Genomic DNA, 18,504 nt, shown 5'->3' with positions numbered 1-18,504 from the left:
CTGGTGCCCTCAATGTCACCGTTCGATCGCGCCAATCAGAGGTGGCCTTGGTGATGCCGGCGTTGCTAGGCACCAGCTTAAGATCGCTGTTACAGCACCAATGATAGGCTGGACTTCATTGCTTGAGACACTGAAAACGCTCTAATTGGCTGTTAAGTTATTAACAACCAATCGCAGCCATTGTAGTTGGTGAGGTGGGATGTCGAAACCTCCTGTGACGATGAGCCCAGGTGCCCTGCTGTTAGAAACGTAATGCACTTTAATGTTATCACTGCGACCAGGCCCGGATTGGCAATATAACCAACCGGGCATTTTCCCGCTGGGCCGCTGTCACGTGGGCCGCTTGCCAGCTGCTGCGGCCACTGTTGCTCCTGCCGCTGGCCCCCTGTGGGCATGGCGGTGATAGTTTAAAGTTCCTCCCGCACTGCAGGGAGATAAGCCGCCACGCCTCCCCCCCATCCTCGCCTTAGCATGAGACCCCCTCCCCCCCCGCAGCCACTCACAGCGTCGCACTCGCTTGCCTGCTCTCTCTGTTCGCAGGACCTGTGATGAGGTCACAGGAGGGGAGGAGTCAGTGGGGTCACATGATCAGGAACCTTTGTCCAGACCCCTGATCATGTCACCCCTGACTCCGCCCCTCCTGTGACCTCATCACAGGTCCTGTGCGCTTAGCCTTGCCTCTTGGTGTCTGCAAGACTCTGCTGTGCTGTTGTCATGGTGCTGGTTTAGGTAAGTATGTGTGGGGTCAGGATTTACAGTGTGGATGTAGCAGAGCTGTGTGTAAGACGTGTGCGGAGCGGAGCCGCGTGTGTAGGAGGTGTGCGGAGCGGAGCCGCGTGTGTAGGAGGTGTGCGGAGCGGAGCCGCGTGTGTAGGAGGTGTGCGGAGCGGAGCCGCGTGTGTAGGAGGCGTGCGGAGCGGAGCCGCGTGTGTAGGAGGCGTGCGGAGCGGAGCCGCGTGTGTAGGAGGCGTGCGGAGCGGAGCCGCGTGTGTAGGAGGCGTGCGGAGCGGAGCCGCGTGTGTAGGAGGCGTGCGGAGCGGAGCCGCGTGTGTAGGAGGCGTGCGGAGCGGAGCCGCGTGTGTAGGAGGCGTGCGGAGCGGAGCCGCGTGTGTAGGAGGCGTGCGGAGCGGAGCCGCGTGTGTAGGAGGCGTGCGGAGCGGAGCCGCGTGTGTAGGAGGCGTGCGGAGCGGAGCCGCGTGTGTAGGAGGCGTACAAAGCGGGCTTTTCCTACGGACACAGGAGTACACGGCGGAGCCCCGAGGAGCATTTTGAAACACACACATGACGTTCCACCTGAAGTGATGTGCTGGAAGCTGACCGGAAATGAGATAATTTCTTGAGGAGATTGTGACGGAACCAGGAATGCTTCAGATCCATCACCGTGTCCTCCTCCGACAGCGCAGACAGCAGGATCGCCTTGGAATCGGGGATGCCGGCCATGTGAGCGGATCATGATAGGTCCTGCACCGGGAGGCTCAGGTGGGCACTACAATGGGAGCCGGGCTGCTATAGTATCTTTGTAGAATCTTTCTTTATTTCTTTCTCTCTTTGTCTTTCATTCTCTGTTCTGTCTTTCCCTCATTTTCTTTCTCTCTCTGTTCTTTCTTTCTTTTTCTTTCCTCTCTTTGTCTCTGTTCTTTCTTTTCTTTACTTCTTTCTTTCTCTCTCTGTTCTTTCTCTGTCTCTCTCTGTTCTTTCTTTCTTTCCCCTCTTTCTTTCTCTCTCTGTTCTTTCTCTGTCTCTCACTGTTCTTTCCTTCCCCTTTCTTTCTCGCTCTCTGTTTTCTTTTTTCTCTCTCTCTCTGTTTTCTCTCTTCCTTAGTACCAGTCAGTGTGCCCATAATGCCAGCCACTGTGCCCTCAGTACCAGTCAGTGTGATCAGCAGTGCTAAATGGGTGCGATTAGGTGTGGACATGGGTGTGACTAGTTGTGAAATGGGTGTGGCTGGGCGTGGCCAAAATTTGCAGTCTTTGTCCATCTTTCCCTTCTTCAAAAGTTGGGAGGTATGATAGAGGCAGCTATGACCAGGGGGTCTGGTTGCCCAATAGAGAGCAGTTCTGCCAGGAATTCTGTAATTATGCATACAAAAGGGGACAGAGATTTGGGAGGAGTACTGTACCAAAAAGCAATAAATTAGACTGAGGTGAAATACTGGACACAGCTGTGACATGTTATATAGTTGTGTTAATCTCCTCTCACTTCTTGTAATCTACAAGTGTACAAAGATATTATATAGTCACCATGTGACTAGTGGGCCTGTGTAACTTCAAATGCCAGGGCTGAATTTTAGTCCCAGTCCGGCCCTGACTGCGACTGCGGTCGCGGTGCTGCATTTTAGACATGATCTACTCAGTATGTTCATGATCAGTAAGTGCTTACCAACCATGACGTACTAGGTACATCCAAAGTCGGGAAAGAATTAAAGAGGACGTGCCAGCAGAGGACATTGATGGTTTGTTCAAGTGCATTCAGCACAGCAGATAATTCCTCAGAGGACCATTAGTTACAGGAGCTTCTCAAAAAATTAGAATATCATGAAAAAGTTAATTTATTTCAGTTCTTCAATACAAAAAGTGAAACTCATATATTATATAGAGTCATTACACACAGAGTGATCTATTTCACGTGTTTATTCCTGTTAATGTTGATGATTATGTCTTACAGCCAATGAAAACCCAAAAGTCATTATCTCAGTAAATTAGAATACTTTATAACACCAGCTTAAAAAATTATTTTAAAATCCGAAATGTTGTCCTACTGAAATGTATGTTCAGTAAATGCACTCAATACTTGGTCGGGGCTCCTTTGGCATCAATGTGGCGTGGCATGGAGACGATCAGCCTGTGGCACTGCTGAGGTGTTATGGAAGCCCAGGTTGCTTTGATAGCAGCCTTCAGCTCGTCTGCATTGTTGGGTCTGGTGTCTCATCTTCCTCTTGACAATACCCCATAGAGTCTCTATGGGGTTAATGTCAGGCGAGTTTTCTGGCCAATCAAGCACAGCGATGCTGTTTGTAAACCAGGTATCGGTACTTTTGGCAGTGTGGACAGGTGCCAAGACCTGCTGGAAAATGACATTTCCATCTCCAAAAAGCGTGTCGGCAGAGGTAAGCATGAAGTGCTCTATAATTTCCTGGTTGATGGCTGCGCTGACTTTGGTCTTTATAAAACACAGTGGACCTACACCAGCAGATGACATGGCTCCCCAAACCATCACTGATTGTGGAAGCTTCACACTAGACCTCAAGCAGCTTGGATTGTGGTCTCTCCAGTGTCTCCACTTGTCCTCCAGACTCTGGGACCTAGATTCCCAAATGAAATGCATAATTCACTTTCTTTGTGGAGTGTATCAATGACTACCTTCTGGGCATCTGTCAAGTCTGCAGTCTTCCCCATGATTGTGGAGCTACTGAAATAGGCTAAGGGACCTTTTTAAACGCTTAGGAAGCCTTTGCAGGTGTTTTTTGGTAATTCTAATTAAGGGTGGTTTCACATTAGCGCTTTTTAAGCGCACGCACGGCCGGGGGTAGCTCCGCCCCCGAGCCGGCTCTCTGCCCGGCATGCCCGCCCCTTGCTTGTAGCGCCGCCTCCTAGCGCACAGCGGCGCCTGCGATCGGCGCACCCTATCTTTAGCATAGGGTGCGCAGGCCGTGCGCTAGTTGCGCTTTGACCTGCGCTGCGCATCTTTGACGGTGCGCCGTGCGCGCCAAGATCCGAAAAGTTTGATTTTGCGGCGCACCGTCAAAAGTGCGCAGCGCAGGTCAAAGCGCAACTAGCGCACGGCCTGCGCACGATCTGCGCACCCTATGCTAAAGATAGGGTGCGCCGATCGCAGGCGCCGCTGTGCACTAGGAGGCGGCGCTACAAGCAAGGGGCGGGCACGCCAGGCAGAGAGCCGGCTCGGGGGCGGAGCTACCCCCGGCCGTGCGTGCGCTTAAAAAGCGCTAATGTGAAACCACCCTTACTGAGATAATAACTTTTGGGTTTTCATTGGCTGTAAGCCATTATCAACATTAACAGAAATAAACACGTGAAATCTGTAATGACTCTATATAATGAGTTTCACTTTCTGTATTGAAGAACTGAACTTTTTAAAGATATTCTATTTTTGTGAGATGCACCTGTACCTCCATTGATGGTGGACAAGGCTGTAACAGACAATCCCTGCATGTGTTGTGGCTGTCTAAAACTCGCGAGACAAGCAGCTGCGGCGACTCGGACATATTATTCGAGCACACCGCAGGCACTCTGTTAGCACTTGAGCATGCTCAGAAAATTCCTTATTCCAGCGTGTTCACTCATCACTATTCACTGACAAATTAAATGAAGATAATACCAAAGAATTTGTGATTGCAATCATTTTCAGGAAGAAACTGAATATTATCTAACAATTGTAGGGGTGTCAATACTTTTGGCCACAACTGTACTGAATTCTGTTTCCTTGTATTTCATGTAAACAGCAGCTCACTGTAATAATTACTCCCATCGACACTGGAGAGATCCAAAAATAGAGCGAGCCATGGAGAATTATACATTCCCTTTAGCCACCATCATATTAGTCTTATTTTTCCATGTGTTGTCATTGTCTTCTGTGGCATTGTACATGCTCCTTTTGACAGACTCTTCTACTGAATCTACTATATAATCGTCTAATTCTGTCTGTCGGTAACTGAAATCCTGCGTCGCGAATTGGTTGCGTCCGGCCGGGCGCGACCAATCAGCGACAGGTGCAGTCTGGCCACGAATTGGTGTGGAATTCGAATGCTGCGGGTCATCTCCTGCCGCACGGAGGTCAGCGGCGACGCAGCCAGGAGATGACCGGCACAGCTCTCAGTGTGCAGATGGTACCCAGGGTCCGGAGGAGAGGAGACTCTCCTCCAGGCCCTGGGTACCATAAACCTGTAAAAAATTAAATTTAAAAAAAGAGATACCCACCTTCCGACGGCCCCTGGACTCTTTCCCTCCTCACACCACACGCCTGGCATCTTCCGGTCCCAGTGATGCTTTCCGTTAAAACTCGCTGATGATTTTGCGTTCTCGCGAGAGTGATGTCATCTCCGGTCCTTCTCGCTAAGCATTACTGGAACTGGAAGATGCCGGGAGTGTGGAGAGGAGATCGGGGGCCGTCGGAAGATGAGGAAAACCATATTTTTTTTTTTTTTTAACATTCTATCTTTTACTATTGATGCTGCATAGGCAAAGCAAGATTTAACTGTTTTTTTTTTGTTTTTTTTCCAACTAAAAACATTTGTCACCCATTTAGAGGATAGATGATAACTGTGTGTGCTCTGTGGGTCTTACCGCTGGGACTCCCAGCAATCCCCAGAAAGGGTTTTTTTAAAGTCATTTTGTGTGTGACTGTTGAGATGTCCTTGTGGACTATCAGACTGACGGAAAAGCATGATACGCCCCAGGAATGACGTCCAAGAAGAAAGCGGATCCTGATGGACACCAGGGCCACCAAGGTGGAGGTTACTTTTTATTTTATTAGTTCTTCCTCTGGACCATTTTCTTAAAATACAGGCGAACCCCTTTAATATCTTAATGAGCAGACCCCATCCCCCTGAATATTGCTACAGCCATTTCCTTGCTGTCATCGCCTGCCGTTTCCAGCGCACCGTTACAGGAAGCTGATCTGTAACTGAATATATAAAGATGCATCTTGATCCTCTTTCTACAAGTCATTCCTGGATTGCAATCGGATCAATACATTGAGTGCAGAGACATCGCTGCTGTAAATGTAGCATAATTGTCTATGTGCGTCATCAGAAGGATAAAAGCCTTAACCCTTTCTTGCATTAGCTACGAAAGATTAATCAAGCCATGTTAACCAGCCAATGTCCAGATACAACTTTGTGATCGTGGTGTCCTATTATAGGAGGTTAAAATATTGCCTCCCAACCTCTTCATACATGTGCACTCTCAGTTGGGCCGAGCGTGCATGTGTTCCAAATGTTGGAAGTAGCTGCTGTGTATAGAGAAGCAGAAAGATTTAGACTACTCTACTCTAGTCCGGCGTATAGTTCGATCATCTGTGACTTCTAGGTCGGCAGTCCTCATTCCATTTTTTTTTGGGCCACCTCTGCAGCCTACTAAGCCTACTCGCACCGATGTGGAACTATTTTTTTTTTTTTTTCTTCACCATCTTGCATCCCTGGAGAACAAAAGGGTTGCGTGTTAAAATTCTACATCCACTGCATCGTCTTTCAAGGGGCTGTGAGCAGGACCACTCACACATTTGATGGTTAGCCAGATATGGAGATATCAGTTTGTTCAGCAAACTTTACTCCAATGTGCAAAAAGCTACTTCCCCCCCAAGGAGAAAAAAAAAAAAGCTACAGTGGGTACGGAAAGTATTCAGACCCCTCTCAAGCCCAAGATCACTGTGGCTGAGCTCCACAGATGCAGTAGGGAGATGGGAGAAAGTTCTACAAAGTCAACTGTCACTGCAGCCCTCCACCAGTCAGGCCTTTATGGCAGAGTGGCCCGATGGAAGCCTTTCCTCAGTGCCAGACATATGAAAGCCAGCATAGAGTTTGCTAAAAAAAAAAAAAAACACATGAAGGACTCCCAGACTCCAGACTATGAGCAATAAGATTCTCTGGTCTGATGAGATGAAGATAGAATTATCACCAAAAAGTTCTAAGTGGTATGTGTGGAGAAAACCAGGCACTGCTCATCACCTGCCTAATACAATCCCAACAGTGAAACATGGTGGTGGTGGCAGCATCATGCTATGGGGGTGTTTGTGAGATGCAGGGACAGGACGACTGGTTGCAATTGAAGGAAACATGAATGTGGCCAAGTACAGCGAGATCCTAGAGGAAAACCTCTTCCAGAGTGCTCTGGACCTGAGACTTGGCCGAAGGTATCCTTCCAACAAGACAATGAACCTTAGCACACAGCTAAAACAACAAAGGAGTGGCCCAGCTAGAGCCCTGACCTGAGCCCAATTGGGCATCTCTGTGGAGACCTGAAAATGGCTGTTCACCATCCAACCTGACAGAACTGGAGAGGATCTGCAAGGAAGAATGGCAGAGGATCCCCAAATCCAGGTGTGAAAAACTTGTTGCATCATTCCCAAGAAGACTCATGGCTGTAGTAGCTCAAAAAGGTGCTTCTACTCAATACTGAGCAAAGGGTCTGAATACTTATGACCATGTGATATTTCAGTTTTTCTTTAATTTGAAAAAAATTGTACATTAATGAGAAAAAAATGAACTTTTTTTTAAATTTACTGAATAGCTGCAATGAAACAAAGAGTGAAAAATTTAAAGGGGTCTGAATACTTTCCGTACTCACTGTATATCCAATCCCTTCATTAGTAAAGAGCTTTGATCGCTAGGGATCCAACCAGTGGGACGCCCAGCAATCCCAAAAGTGGCTTGAATAAGTGGAGGTGTGCATAATTTGACCTCCACTTCATTCATTGTCTTTAGTGCTGCCTAGTACAGCAGTTTGCTGTTTTAGGCAGTCCCGTGGACTGAGTGGAGCCGCTTTTACACGTTCGTACCCCTCATTTTAATTAAACCCCTTGGACCGGTCTCTAGTGGTGGACGTCTTAGGAAGGTTTAACTGGAGCATCATTCTGATGAAACTTTTTTTTTTACCTTTGTTTTCTTGCCAGCAAAGGGTTAACCTTGCATAGTTTTTGCTGTGTACTTTGAAGCCCAAGACATTTAATAAGGTCATTTTAGAACTGGGGTTTCAGAAGCACTTTAGACGCTCGGTGCTGCCGCAATTCATGTGTGTAATGTCAATTTTTTGTTTTCCTTCATTTTTCCTTTTTTTTCCTTTTTCTTTTTTCATGAGCTCGGCTAAAAAAAAAATAAGTTGTATTTCCAGCCCTGGAAAATCAGCAACTGTTGAGGTTTTCACTTTTAATTTTCTGCTTCACTGCCCATTTTCCTGCCAGTGGGATGATGTGCTCTGACTTCACAAACGCCAAAAGTAGAAAATGGGGACAAATAAACGGACTCCTTTTTTTTGTAAAAGAAATAATAAGTGGATGCGAGAGTGGCAAAATGCAGCGGTCACCCGACAGAACTAATGGTGGGTTTAACCTTTTTCACGGGTTACAAATCGCTGGGGAAATGAGCAAAACAAAAGGAAACTGAGGATTCATTTCAAGCGTTCGTTCACCTCTAATCTAAAGAAACACAACGGCAAAAAAAGGGATTGAGTAAAATGTTCCCGTTTATGAGCGCGGCTTCTTATGGTTATCATACAATATATGGTGGTTTTAGGGCAGCCAATTAATGTGGTACCTGTTGGGCTGAATTCACATTTACTAGTAGAATTTGCAATTCTAACACTGGATTAGGGAATAGTTTTTGTAACTCCTATTAAAGTGAACTGCAAGAAAACACTTTGGCTCTAGTTCACATGTAGCAGATTTGATTCCTAGTTGTAACCAGAAAAGCAGACTTAAAAAATGGCGCTTTTGCTGATTGCAGAGGATATTTTTTTCTGTGTTCATCTTTCCACCATGCTTCACTGTGTGTGAGGGGCAGTCGGCATCCTTGGTGCATGCGAAGGACATTGGAAAAGCTTAGGTTGACATACTCTGTCCTAGCAGATATCCGTTACACAAGATTGGGCAGGACCAGGGCATGGCAAGCTTAACGTTCAACTAATTGATTGAAGATTGATAATTATAACAATTAATAGTAAGAAAATACTATAGAAAGTGTTGGAGCTCAACCGTAATGGTGGCACCTTTGGTGTCGAAAAGACACCTAAAAGGTTCCTTCTAAATCCACGACATCGAAATGCCAGTTAAGGACCTCCCACAGTATACTACATCTGAGTGCCCACTTCCAGTGGACACGCCCAAAAATGAGTGCATGTTCGCTCCGTTGGCACCATTAGGCTATGTGCCCTCGTTGCAGAAATGCTTCTGAATTGTCTGCAGCATTTCCGCAGCTCCCCGCCGTGTGTAAAACACATGCAGAATTCACATGCATTTTCCTGCAAAATACTTGCGTTGTGCAAGCGTTTTTAGCTTGCGGAATTCAAGCTCTTTTCCAAGCGATTTGAAGCATCACTTGGAAAATTGACAGGTTGGTTACACTTGTCAAGCATAGTGCTTGACAAGTGTAATCAACTTTTACTATTGATGCTGCCTATGCTAAAAATGTTAAAAATAAAAAAAATATATATGGATATACTCACCTTATGTTGGCCCCCGATCTCCTCAGCAGTGCTCCCAGTCCTCAGTGGCACTCCCAGTCCTCAGTGGCGCTCCCGGCAAATTCTGTTCCCAGGCGTGCTTTGTGAGAATGACCTTTGTGATGTCACGCGACTGCAACGTCGCAACGCTCGCCTGGGAAGCACCGCTGAGGTCCAGGAGGACTCCGGGGGCCGACAGAGGGTAAGTATATCCCTATTTGAATTCTTTTTTTTTTTTTTTACAGGAATCTGGCACCCAGGGCATGAAGGAGAGTCTCCTCTCCTTCAGACCCTGGGTACCATCTGCACATGAAGCCCTCACTTTACGCATGGTGGGCATAGTCACCTGTGTAAAGTGGGCAATTCCGCAAAATTAATGGTCGTGCAGCGGATTTTTCCGCAATGCGATTCCGCAGCAGTCAAATCTGCAGCATTGGCACAGCAACTGGATAGGATTGCATGGGGTGCGTTTTAACTAGTTTTTTTTTTTTGTTTTTTGTTTTTTTTGTTTTCGTGGCGGCCTGGAAGCCTTGTAGTCCTTGATTCCCTGGGTCTCTCCATGACCTTATTCACACATAGGTGCACCCTGAAAAACTGTTTTTAGTAGTTTTCTGGGGGATTCATGTGTCCAATAATTATTCTGCTTTATCACAAAGCCTAATCGCCAGGTCTGCAGTCACTACCCAGTAAATGTGGCTTGCCCATGACCTTGCACACTTGATGCTAAGTGAAACAGCTGCAATATTCAGGGCACTATTATTCCGTATAATGCCTCCATATTGGTGTCCATGAAATTAGTAATGGTGGGAATGTATTATATTTGATAACTTTGATGTTTTGTCTTACGAGGCTACTAATTATATGTCCGTCTAGAAGTTAGACACAAGGTCCCATAATAGGGGTTTTCCCACCCTGTCCTCGCGTGCATATGATTTAAAAAAACACCAAACTGCGCTTTACTCACCCTCCTCAGATCCAGCACTGAGTCTGTTATTGTCTGCAGCACTGACGTCACGCTGACAGCACTGCAGCCAATCGGGGAGCTCAGCAGCTCGTACTACTAGGGCAGAACCGCTGCACTCACTGGCTGCAGGACAAACATGTATATTGCGAACAGCAGCAGAGACTCAGAGCTGGACCTGGGGAGGGGAGGAAATATATAAATCTGCATAGGGACTGTAGGCCCAAAATAAAAGATTTTGGATTAAAACCAGTTCACAAAATTATTTTATATTTTATTTTAAGTGTATTGAACACTCACATGTAAAGTCTATAAACGGTCCCTGTATTTTCTGACAAATTGATCTGTAGTATTTTGCTAAATTGTCTTGCAGATTGTCTATGTATCTAATTATGATGCCTTACTCCAGAAAACTCGTAAAGTCCATTTGTCATCTCACTCCCGTTGAGATTACTATCCACTACCTGTTGACAGCTGTAATCCGTCACTAGCGGAATGCGTGAGACCACATTTGTCCTCTGCTGCTTCTTTCCTGTCAATCGAACTGCATTCGGACATAGTAGAGGTGATTATTTTTGGAGCAGCAGTCATCCATTGGACGGTGGTAGGAGCAATACGCATGCTAGGAAGTGAGAGGGGGGGGAAAAAAGTTCCAGCACCTATAGTACTGGAAGAATTCTTGAAACGGGTCTATGACGAACTACAATTCCTGGACATATTTTTAGCTTTACCTTGATGAGGGGGTAATCAGTTAGACCCAATAACTTGAAGAATTACTTACTACATGCTGTACTGCTCTCCATTGTGGTCACGGGATACTATAAGATGGTAACTCCACACAATCTCCAGGTGATCGGCGCACTTAGAACAAATGGATTTCCATTTGACCTCATCTCCGCGTTGTGTGTTGAGAGAAGACAGAACTTCACGGACTGTTGCTCTTTGCACGTAATATTTCCTCTGATATTAATTGGACACTTAGTATCTCTCGGGTGGAGGGATGTCAGAATCGTTATGCAGTGCTCAGCAGATCCCTGCATGTGTTTTTTTTTTTTTTTTTTTTTCTCCCCCAATTTCTTGCCTAATCTAAGAGAGGGCAGTGAATCCTCTCCCCACGACTTCTGTGAATCGTCAGCTTTTTAGCCACTATCGGAACAAAACATGTAATCCCCCCTAATCCCCCTCGATCTGCCCTGACTGGGGCTGCGTTGTGATAAGTCTTGTCATCGGGTTTGCTTATCTGCAAGTTGAGCAGAGGAGTCTGCTCAACTACCCTCAGCAGCCGATCAGATCTATGCCCTAAATTATTTTTTTATGCTTTTACATAGATGTTCTGAAATGTATAAATATAGTTTATGGTAAAGAGCGTAGACACATTAAAATACACAAAAAAATAATTTTAAAAGGTCATTCACATCTTCATAAATAGATATGGTTGGCTAGTACTTGTAAATTCAAGCAATTTACTGCTTATTAAAATATTCAGCTGTTCTTGAGATATTAACTCTTTTTTTTTTTTTTTTTTACAATCCGTTGCCTTGGAGATCAACCACTGCTGCTAGACAGCAGAACGTGTGCAGTGCTTACAAGCTCTTTTTCCATTGATATTTTAGAACAGTTATGGAGCTGTCCAGGATCATTGGAGCACAGCTCTGTTACCCCTTAGGCCACCCAGCCAGGTGCAGTGCAGTTCTTACAAGCCAGCCAGCAGCGGCGATCGGTCTCCTAGGCAACGTGTTGTAAAGAAGTGTTAATATCTCTAGAACAACTTCAAATTTTAATAAGTAGTAAATTGCAAAACTGTTTTTAAAGCCCTAACGCTATCCATCTATGAAGTTGGGAATAATCATTTTAAGGCTCTGTTCACACTTTTGAAATGCCAAACATGTCCATTAGCCCCACTCATCCAGCATATATGCTAAAAGCATGTCCTTTTTGGCATGTACTGGTCCAGTTTTTCATTATGTGCAATAGCACAGACAATTTTAAAACTTATGGGATCTAATACAGTGTGGCACTATATACCATGGCAATACAGGAAAACCTCCCCATAGAAGGCGTTAATGGGAATATCCCCTATATATAGGGCTAAAAATCATTTTTGCATTTGGGTTCCTTTTTAAAATATTTCATAGTTTGTCTTTTACAGACTATTTTGTTTCTCTGCACATTCAACTTTGACTTTGATGTGGTCATAAATCAGCTGAAATGAGCTCAGAAAAAAGCGGATAAGCGTTATAGACTATCCCATTAGGCAATCTGAATGAGCTCACTGATGGTTTCTCAGTTAACTCACTCTGCAGCCAGCAATAGACAGTTCAACACAGGGACTATAGGAGGCAAACTGGGCAAAATTTATAATGAAACCCAATTGAAGAAAATAAGCTTTAGCACCGAATACATGCATTTAAGTGGTGGGAAAGGAAAGTGTTCCCGAAAGGTCGACTCCCTTAACGATAGGGGTTTAACTAAAAGGGGTCCATGTCACACTATTTCAATTTCATACTCTTCCCTCACTTGGGCTACAGATTGAACCCCTTTAAAATGGGCCTTTGTTAATATTCACTAATGTTTTAAAGCTTTAGAGCTGGAAAGTGGACTGAGGAAAGGATGTCTCCTAGAAGATCTCTCGTGCTTGTTGGGAGCGTTGTGCAGGTCAGATGACAACCACTCCTATCATTTGACAGCTGCTCCTTCCCATCACAAGGTTATCTTGTAACTATTGACCCCTTTATGTCTTCTGCACTCATCTGTCTTAAAGTGGACCTTTCACTAGATTATTTTTATTTAAACAGAGTACTTTTTCAGATAGCCAGGGCTTCACTGATTCTGGAACAGTTTCTCTTTTTCTTGTCTGCCCCTCTATGCCAAAGTTATTCCCCCTGGAAATAAAGGTGCACATTTTCCCTTCTACCAACTGGACGTAGATCACGGAACTTTTCTGAGGGCGTTCACCTTCTCTCTCACACTGGCCAATCAAAACACTGAGAAGTTCTGTGTTAGACACCCAGGTGGCTGAAGGAAAAATTTACAACATTTTATTACCAGGGGACTTAACTTTGGAATGGAAGGGCACAGGAGAAAAAGAAAAACTGTCCCAGGATCAGTGCAGATGCAGCGATTGGGTTAGGTGGTCATATTCAGTATCTAAAAAAAATCCACTGAAAGGTCCTCTTGAAGCATGCCATGTAGTTCAACCACAGTCAGGAATATGAACAGACGGAAGGCTCTGTCATTACTATTATCAACAGCTTAGGATTGTTGCTTCCCCCCCCTCTCCACAATGTACACTCAGCTGACTAAAAAAAAAGTTTTGTATTTATCTTGTATACATTAGTAGACCAGAATTTTGGTGTAATTTGCAACACAAGTGTTTTCCATTGCTTCTAATATATATATATATATATATATATATATATATATATATATATATATATATATATATATATACTCACTCACTCACTCACTGGCCACTTTATTAGGTACACCATGCTAGTAAGGGGTTGGACCCCCTTTTGCCTTCAGAACTGCCTCAATTCTTCGTGGCAGAGATTCAACAAGGTGCTGGAAGCATTCCTCAGAGATTTTGGACCATATTGACATGATGGCATCACACAGTTGGCGCAGATTTGTCGGCTGCACATCCCTGATGCGAATCTCCCGTTCCACCACATCCCAAAGATGCTCTATTGGATTGAGATCTGGTGACTGAGGAGGCCATTTGAGTACAGTGAACTCATTGTCATGTTCAAGAAACCAATCTGAGATGATTCGAGCTTTATGACATGGCGCATTATCCTGCTGAAAGTAGCCATCAGATGTTGGGTACATTGTGGTCATAAAGGGATGGACATGGTCAGCAACAATACTCAGGTAGGCTGTGGCGTTGCAACGATGCTCAATTGGTACCAAGGGGCCCAAAGAGTGCCCAGAAAAAATTCCCCACACCATGACACCACCACCACCAGCCTGAACCGTTGATACAAGGCAGGATGGATCCATGCTTTCATGTTGTTTACGCCAAATTCTGACCCTACCATCCGAATGTCGCAGCAGAAATCGAGACTCATCAGACCAGGCAACGTTTTTCCAATCTTCTACTGTCCAATTTCGATGAGCTTGTGCAAATTGTAGCCTCAGTTTCCTGTTCTTAGCTGAGAGGAGTGGTACCCAGTGTGGTCTTCTGCTGCTGTAGCCCATCTGCCTCAAAGTTCGACGCACTGTGCGTTCAGAGATGCTCTTCTGCCTACCTTGGTTGTAACGGGTGGCAATTTGAGTCACTGTTGCCTTTCTATCAGCTCGAACCAGTCTGCCCATTCTCCTCTGACCTCTGGCATCAACAAGGCATTTCCGGCCACAGAACTGCCGCTCACTGGATTTTTTTTCTTTTTCGGACCATTCTCTGTAAACCCTAGAGATGGTTGTGCGTGAAAATCCCAGTAGATCAGCAGTTTCTGAAATTCTCAGACCAGCCCTTCTGGCACCAACAATCATGCCATGTTCAAAGGCACTCAAATCACCTTTCTTCCCCATACTGATGCTCGGTTTGAACTGCAGGAGATTGTCTTGACCATGTCTACATGCCTAAATGCACTGAGTTGCCGCCATGTGATTGGCTGATTAGAAATTAAGTCTTAACACACAGTTGGACAGGTGTACCTAATAAAGTGGCCAGTGAGTGTGTGTATGTGTATATATATATATATATGTGTGTGTATATATATATATATATATATATATATATATATTTTTTTTTTTTTTATTTTTAATAACCCCTCTAAGTTTACTTTTTGCTTTATACCCAACCTTTAGTATTTGCTTGCCGCTGCTGATAATCTAACCCCTGGCACTGGACCTCCGTTGGCTCACTTCCTGAGTATCTCTGCTTAATAATTCGCACGATCAGTGTGTCGCCATTATTTAAGTCCTCTTCACGGTCCGTCTCCAGCCTTGCCTCACAACGGCGCATGTGCAGTTTAAAACCATGCATGCGCTGTAGTGACGTCACGCTGAAAACGGGCAATAATGATAATGCATTCACCCTGGGAGTAATCTGATCTGCACAGATCTCGTGTAATATGATTGGAAGTTGCTTAATGTGGCATAGAGACACAGAATCAAATATTCTCAACATTTTTTTTTTTTTTGTTCAACTTTTTTTAGTTTTTATTTTTGCATTACAGTGCAAATATAAAAGGGTTGTTTGGTGAAAGTAATTCTTAGGTGCAAATCAAGAGCCCCCTAATTGGCAGAATAGGAAACTTTTATCCCCTTAACAGTGGAGTGGCAGTGCGCTTGCTTGACTGCCGCTCCCATCTTTTCCTATGGGGATGACGACGATTTTTCCAGTAAGACTTGTGTTCACTGGACATTCCCTTTTAGAGCATTATACTGTTATAATTGTTCCCATTGTGCAGAAGGTAAAAAACACGTTTCCAATGGTCACCAAATGATAGAAAACGTCTTTGCATCCTGTGTGCGATTGTGGCACACTGTGGGTAAAGCTAATTTTACTGTAACGGAAGGTATTGTGGGGGGGGGTGTTAAGGCTTTTGGGGAACTAGTCACAGTGGCAGCCTGTTTCCATGGAAATCTCACTGCAGGGGGCTGTGCTGAATGACAGCGCCGGGCCGCCTTGTGCCGGCAGAGATGGAGGACATTGCCAATCAAAACATGCTGAGAATGTGCTAGGAAATCTGCGTCCCAGAGAGGGTAACATGGGTCCCTCCGGCCAAAAAATAATTAAAAAATGCAGCAGGTGAAGCACACGGATAATCATAGTCTTCCTCGTTTGCTGCCGGAGCTCAGGTAGCGTGCCGCACTCCTCAATGTCCTTTATATGGGAGGGGCAGCATCGTTGGCCAAGGGTATCGTCTCATTCCACAGCCCATTAGTTCCACATTTCTGTGCTGTGAGCCGGGAGGTGCAAGCGTCACGGCGTCACCCTGATATCTTCATTGTGTCGGATGCAATGTATTCTAATCTGCTCCATCAGTTTCATTATTTGCTGGAAAATAAATATTGTTTTTTTTTTACCTTGACTACAGTTATTTTTCGCTGCCGGGTTTTTCTCATGACCTTTTGAAAAATGCATTTGAGCTAATGTGATCCGGTTTTGTAGGGATTTACCCCAATACGGACAGAAACAATGGCAGTCGTATTTCGGAAGGACATTTGATGTGTATACAAAGCTTTGGAAGTTCCAGCAGCAGCACAGGTAACATTATAGCTGTGGACATTGACCCATGTCCTAAAAATGGCACCTGCATGTGAATGTTTATGGGAATAACATTTTTGTTGCCCCTTTTTTTTTTTTTTTTTTTTTTTTTTTTTTTTTTCACTCCAGCATGATAAGTTATAACACTTAGGAAATTACTTTATTAGAGAATTTGTCTTCATTTCTGAAACCTAAAATGCATGTAAATGGTTTCCTGCTTTTCCCCAGTCTTTTTCTGCCCTTCAGGTGCATTGATATCTGAACATGCTCATGTGGAGTACAGATGATTGCAGTGGTGGGTCAGTTCAGCACCTGTGTCACAAACTGTGGGGATCAGCTGCTGCAGGAGCTTGTTAGGAAGCAGGACACTCCGAGGAGGAATCGGATGCGTGCCCATCACTGCCATCAGCTGTACTCCGAATGAGGACTTTCTGATAGAAGTGCAGCTGAAGGCAGGCAAATTATCTGGGCACAATCCGGGGTTTGGATTATATTATATCATTTCAAAGTTTTTTTGTTTTTTTTTGACAAATTTTTGTCCCTTCTTATAGGCAAGTCCTTGACAATCGATATGGCCTGAAGCGTTGGCAGATTGGAGAAATTGCCTCGAAGATCGGTCAGTTGTATTACCACTACTAGTAAGTATCTAATTAAAGTGACCAAATGTAAAAAAAAAAAAAAAAAAAAAAAATCATAAGGCATTCACTGATTTACACATTGCAGTCTATATTTTGAGGATTTTTGTATGGCATGAAAGCTGCAGTGCATTTAATTTGGCGCCTGCTCAGAGAAAGAGAATTAAGTCGGCCATATTCGTAAATTGATTTATTTTTTTGGTCGCTATTAGAATAGATGGTACCATTGAAATGAATAAGAAGCCTGTGAGTCCTGTTCCCTCCACCCACACAGTGATTGACAGCTCTGTTTATACACGAACGGCTGTCAATCACTGTCTGTGGGTGGAGGGAGCAGGACTCACATGCTTTCGCAGTATGTCCTAGAAGCTTGTAGGGTTTGTCGTTGCCCAGCGCCTTCACAAAATGCACTGGTTCCTGGCAAGCCAAACACAGACCTTTAAAACAGTTCATAAGCTGGCAGGCCTCCAACAAAATGATCCCCACTGACAAGTTCTTGTTCCTGGGCGTCACAGGCCCTGCCCAAAGCTGAAATCCCAAAAGCCACACAGACGTTTCCTTCATGAAGGATCATCTTGGTCAATACCGTTTTGGCACAGGAAGCGGGCATGCATGAATGACGGGAAGGCTAGTCCTCTTTGCTACGCCATCCACACCAAATCCTTTGTTAACGAGCCGTAAGCCTCATTTGACCATATTGTCCTTACAGGGTTGGCAGGGAGCCCTGGCGTCCATAACACTGTTTTGTGATGACATGTAATTTAGGAGGTTAGGTTTCTATTGGAGAAGATCCCTTATGATATTGTAGTCCTGGAGATTCTCCTTGCAGAGAAAGTCTTCACACAGGAAGAGTACGGGTGTCTTCCAGTCAGTGGCCTCTCACCCTGCCATTAAATCTACTGCTTTACACTGATAAGGGGCAAAAATCCAGAAACAACTGCAGATGGAGGTCTTTTGTTTTTAGAGAAGATTCTGGTTTGGCTTTATATCTGAAGTCCTATGACACGGGTCTTTAATGGGGGTGATATTGACTTCTAAGACATTTGTGACCCTGTTTCCTTTTTTTTTAAGATGCCGTTTGAAAGCATCATGTTATGTAATATCAGTGATGGTCACAGCCAAACGCGCAACATTCATCAGGCCCTTGCCTCAGGCGGCATGCTTTCCTACTTTTTGAGGCCGTGTGCATTATATGTTAGATATGTCATTCATCCCAGTGCTAAAACTAGCTGTATACAGTCATGGCCAGAAGTTTAGAGAATGACACAAATTATATTTTCACATGATCTGCTGCCCTCTGGTTTTTATGTGTGTTTGCAATTATATTTGTGTGTGATTGCAATTATATTTCTGTATGTGATAAAAAAAATCTGACAATCATATTATGAGTAGCAAAAGGTTATATTGACAGTTAGAATGAGTTAATGCAGCAAGTCAATATTTGCAGTGTTGACCCTTCTTCAGGACCTCAGCAATTCTCCCTGGCATGCTCTCAATCAACTTCTGGATCAAATCCTGTCT

General features: G+C 44.6%; 1 protein-coding gene across 3 annotated transcripts in view; it reads left to right on the top strand.

The window, feature by feature from the left end:
* The window catches only part of SCAI (suppressor of cancer cell invasion), a 175,882-nt gene that overhangs the window by 52,369 nt on the left and 105,009 nt on the right, over positions 1-18,504 (top strand). For all 3 annotated transcript variants that reach the window (XR_012234999.1, XM_073590731.1, XM_073590732.1), the window contains exons 3-4: positions 16,253-16,348; positions 16,900-16,986. Coding sequence is in view for 2 of the 3 variants with exons in the window: in XM_073590731.1 (XP_073446832.1) it covers positions 16,253-16,348; positions 16,900-16,986 (183 nt within the window). In the remaining variant the exon portion in view is untranslated. The remainder of the gene's footprint in view (positions 1-16,252; positions 16,349-16,899; positions 16,987-18,504) is intronic.

Source organism: Dendrobates tinctorius, unplaced genomic scaffold (assembly GCF_039654945.1).
Source record: "Dendrobates tinctorius isolate UK_male_01 unplaced genomic scaffold, ASM3965494v1 ptg000120l, whole genome shotgun sequence".
NCBI classification, from domain to species: domain Eukaryota; kingdom Metazoa; phylum Chordata; class Amphibia; order Anura; family Dendrobatidae; genus Dendrobates; species Dendrobates tinctorius.
This window is presented reverse-complemented; position numbering and strand designations above follow the sequence as displayed.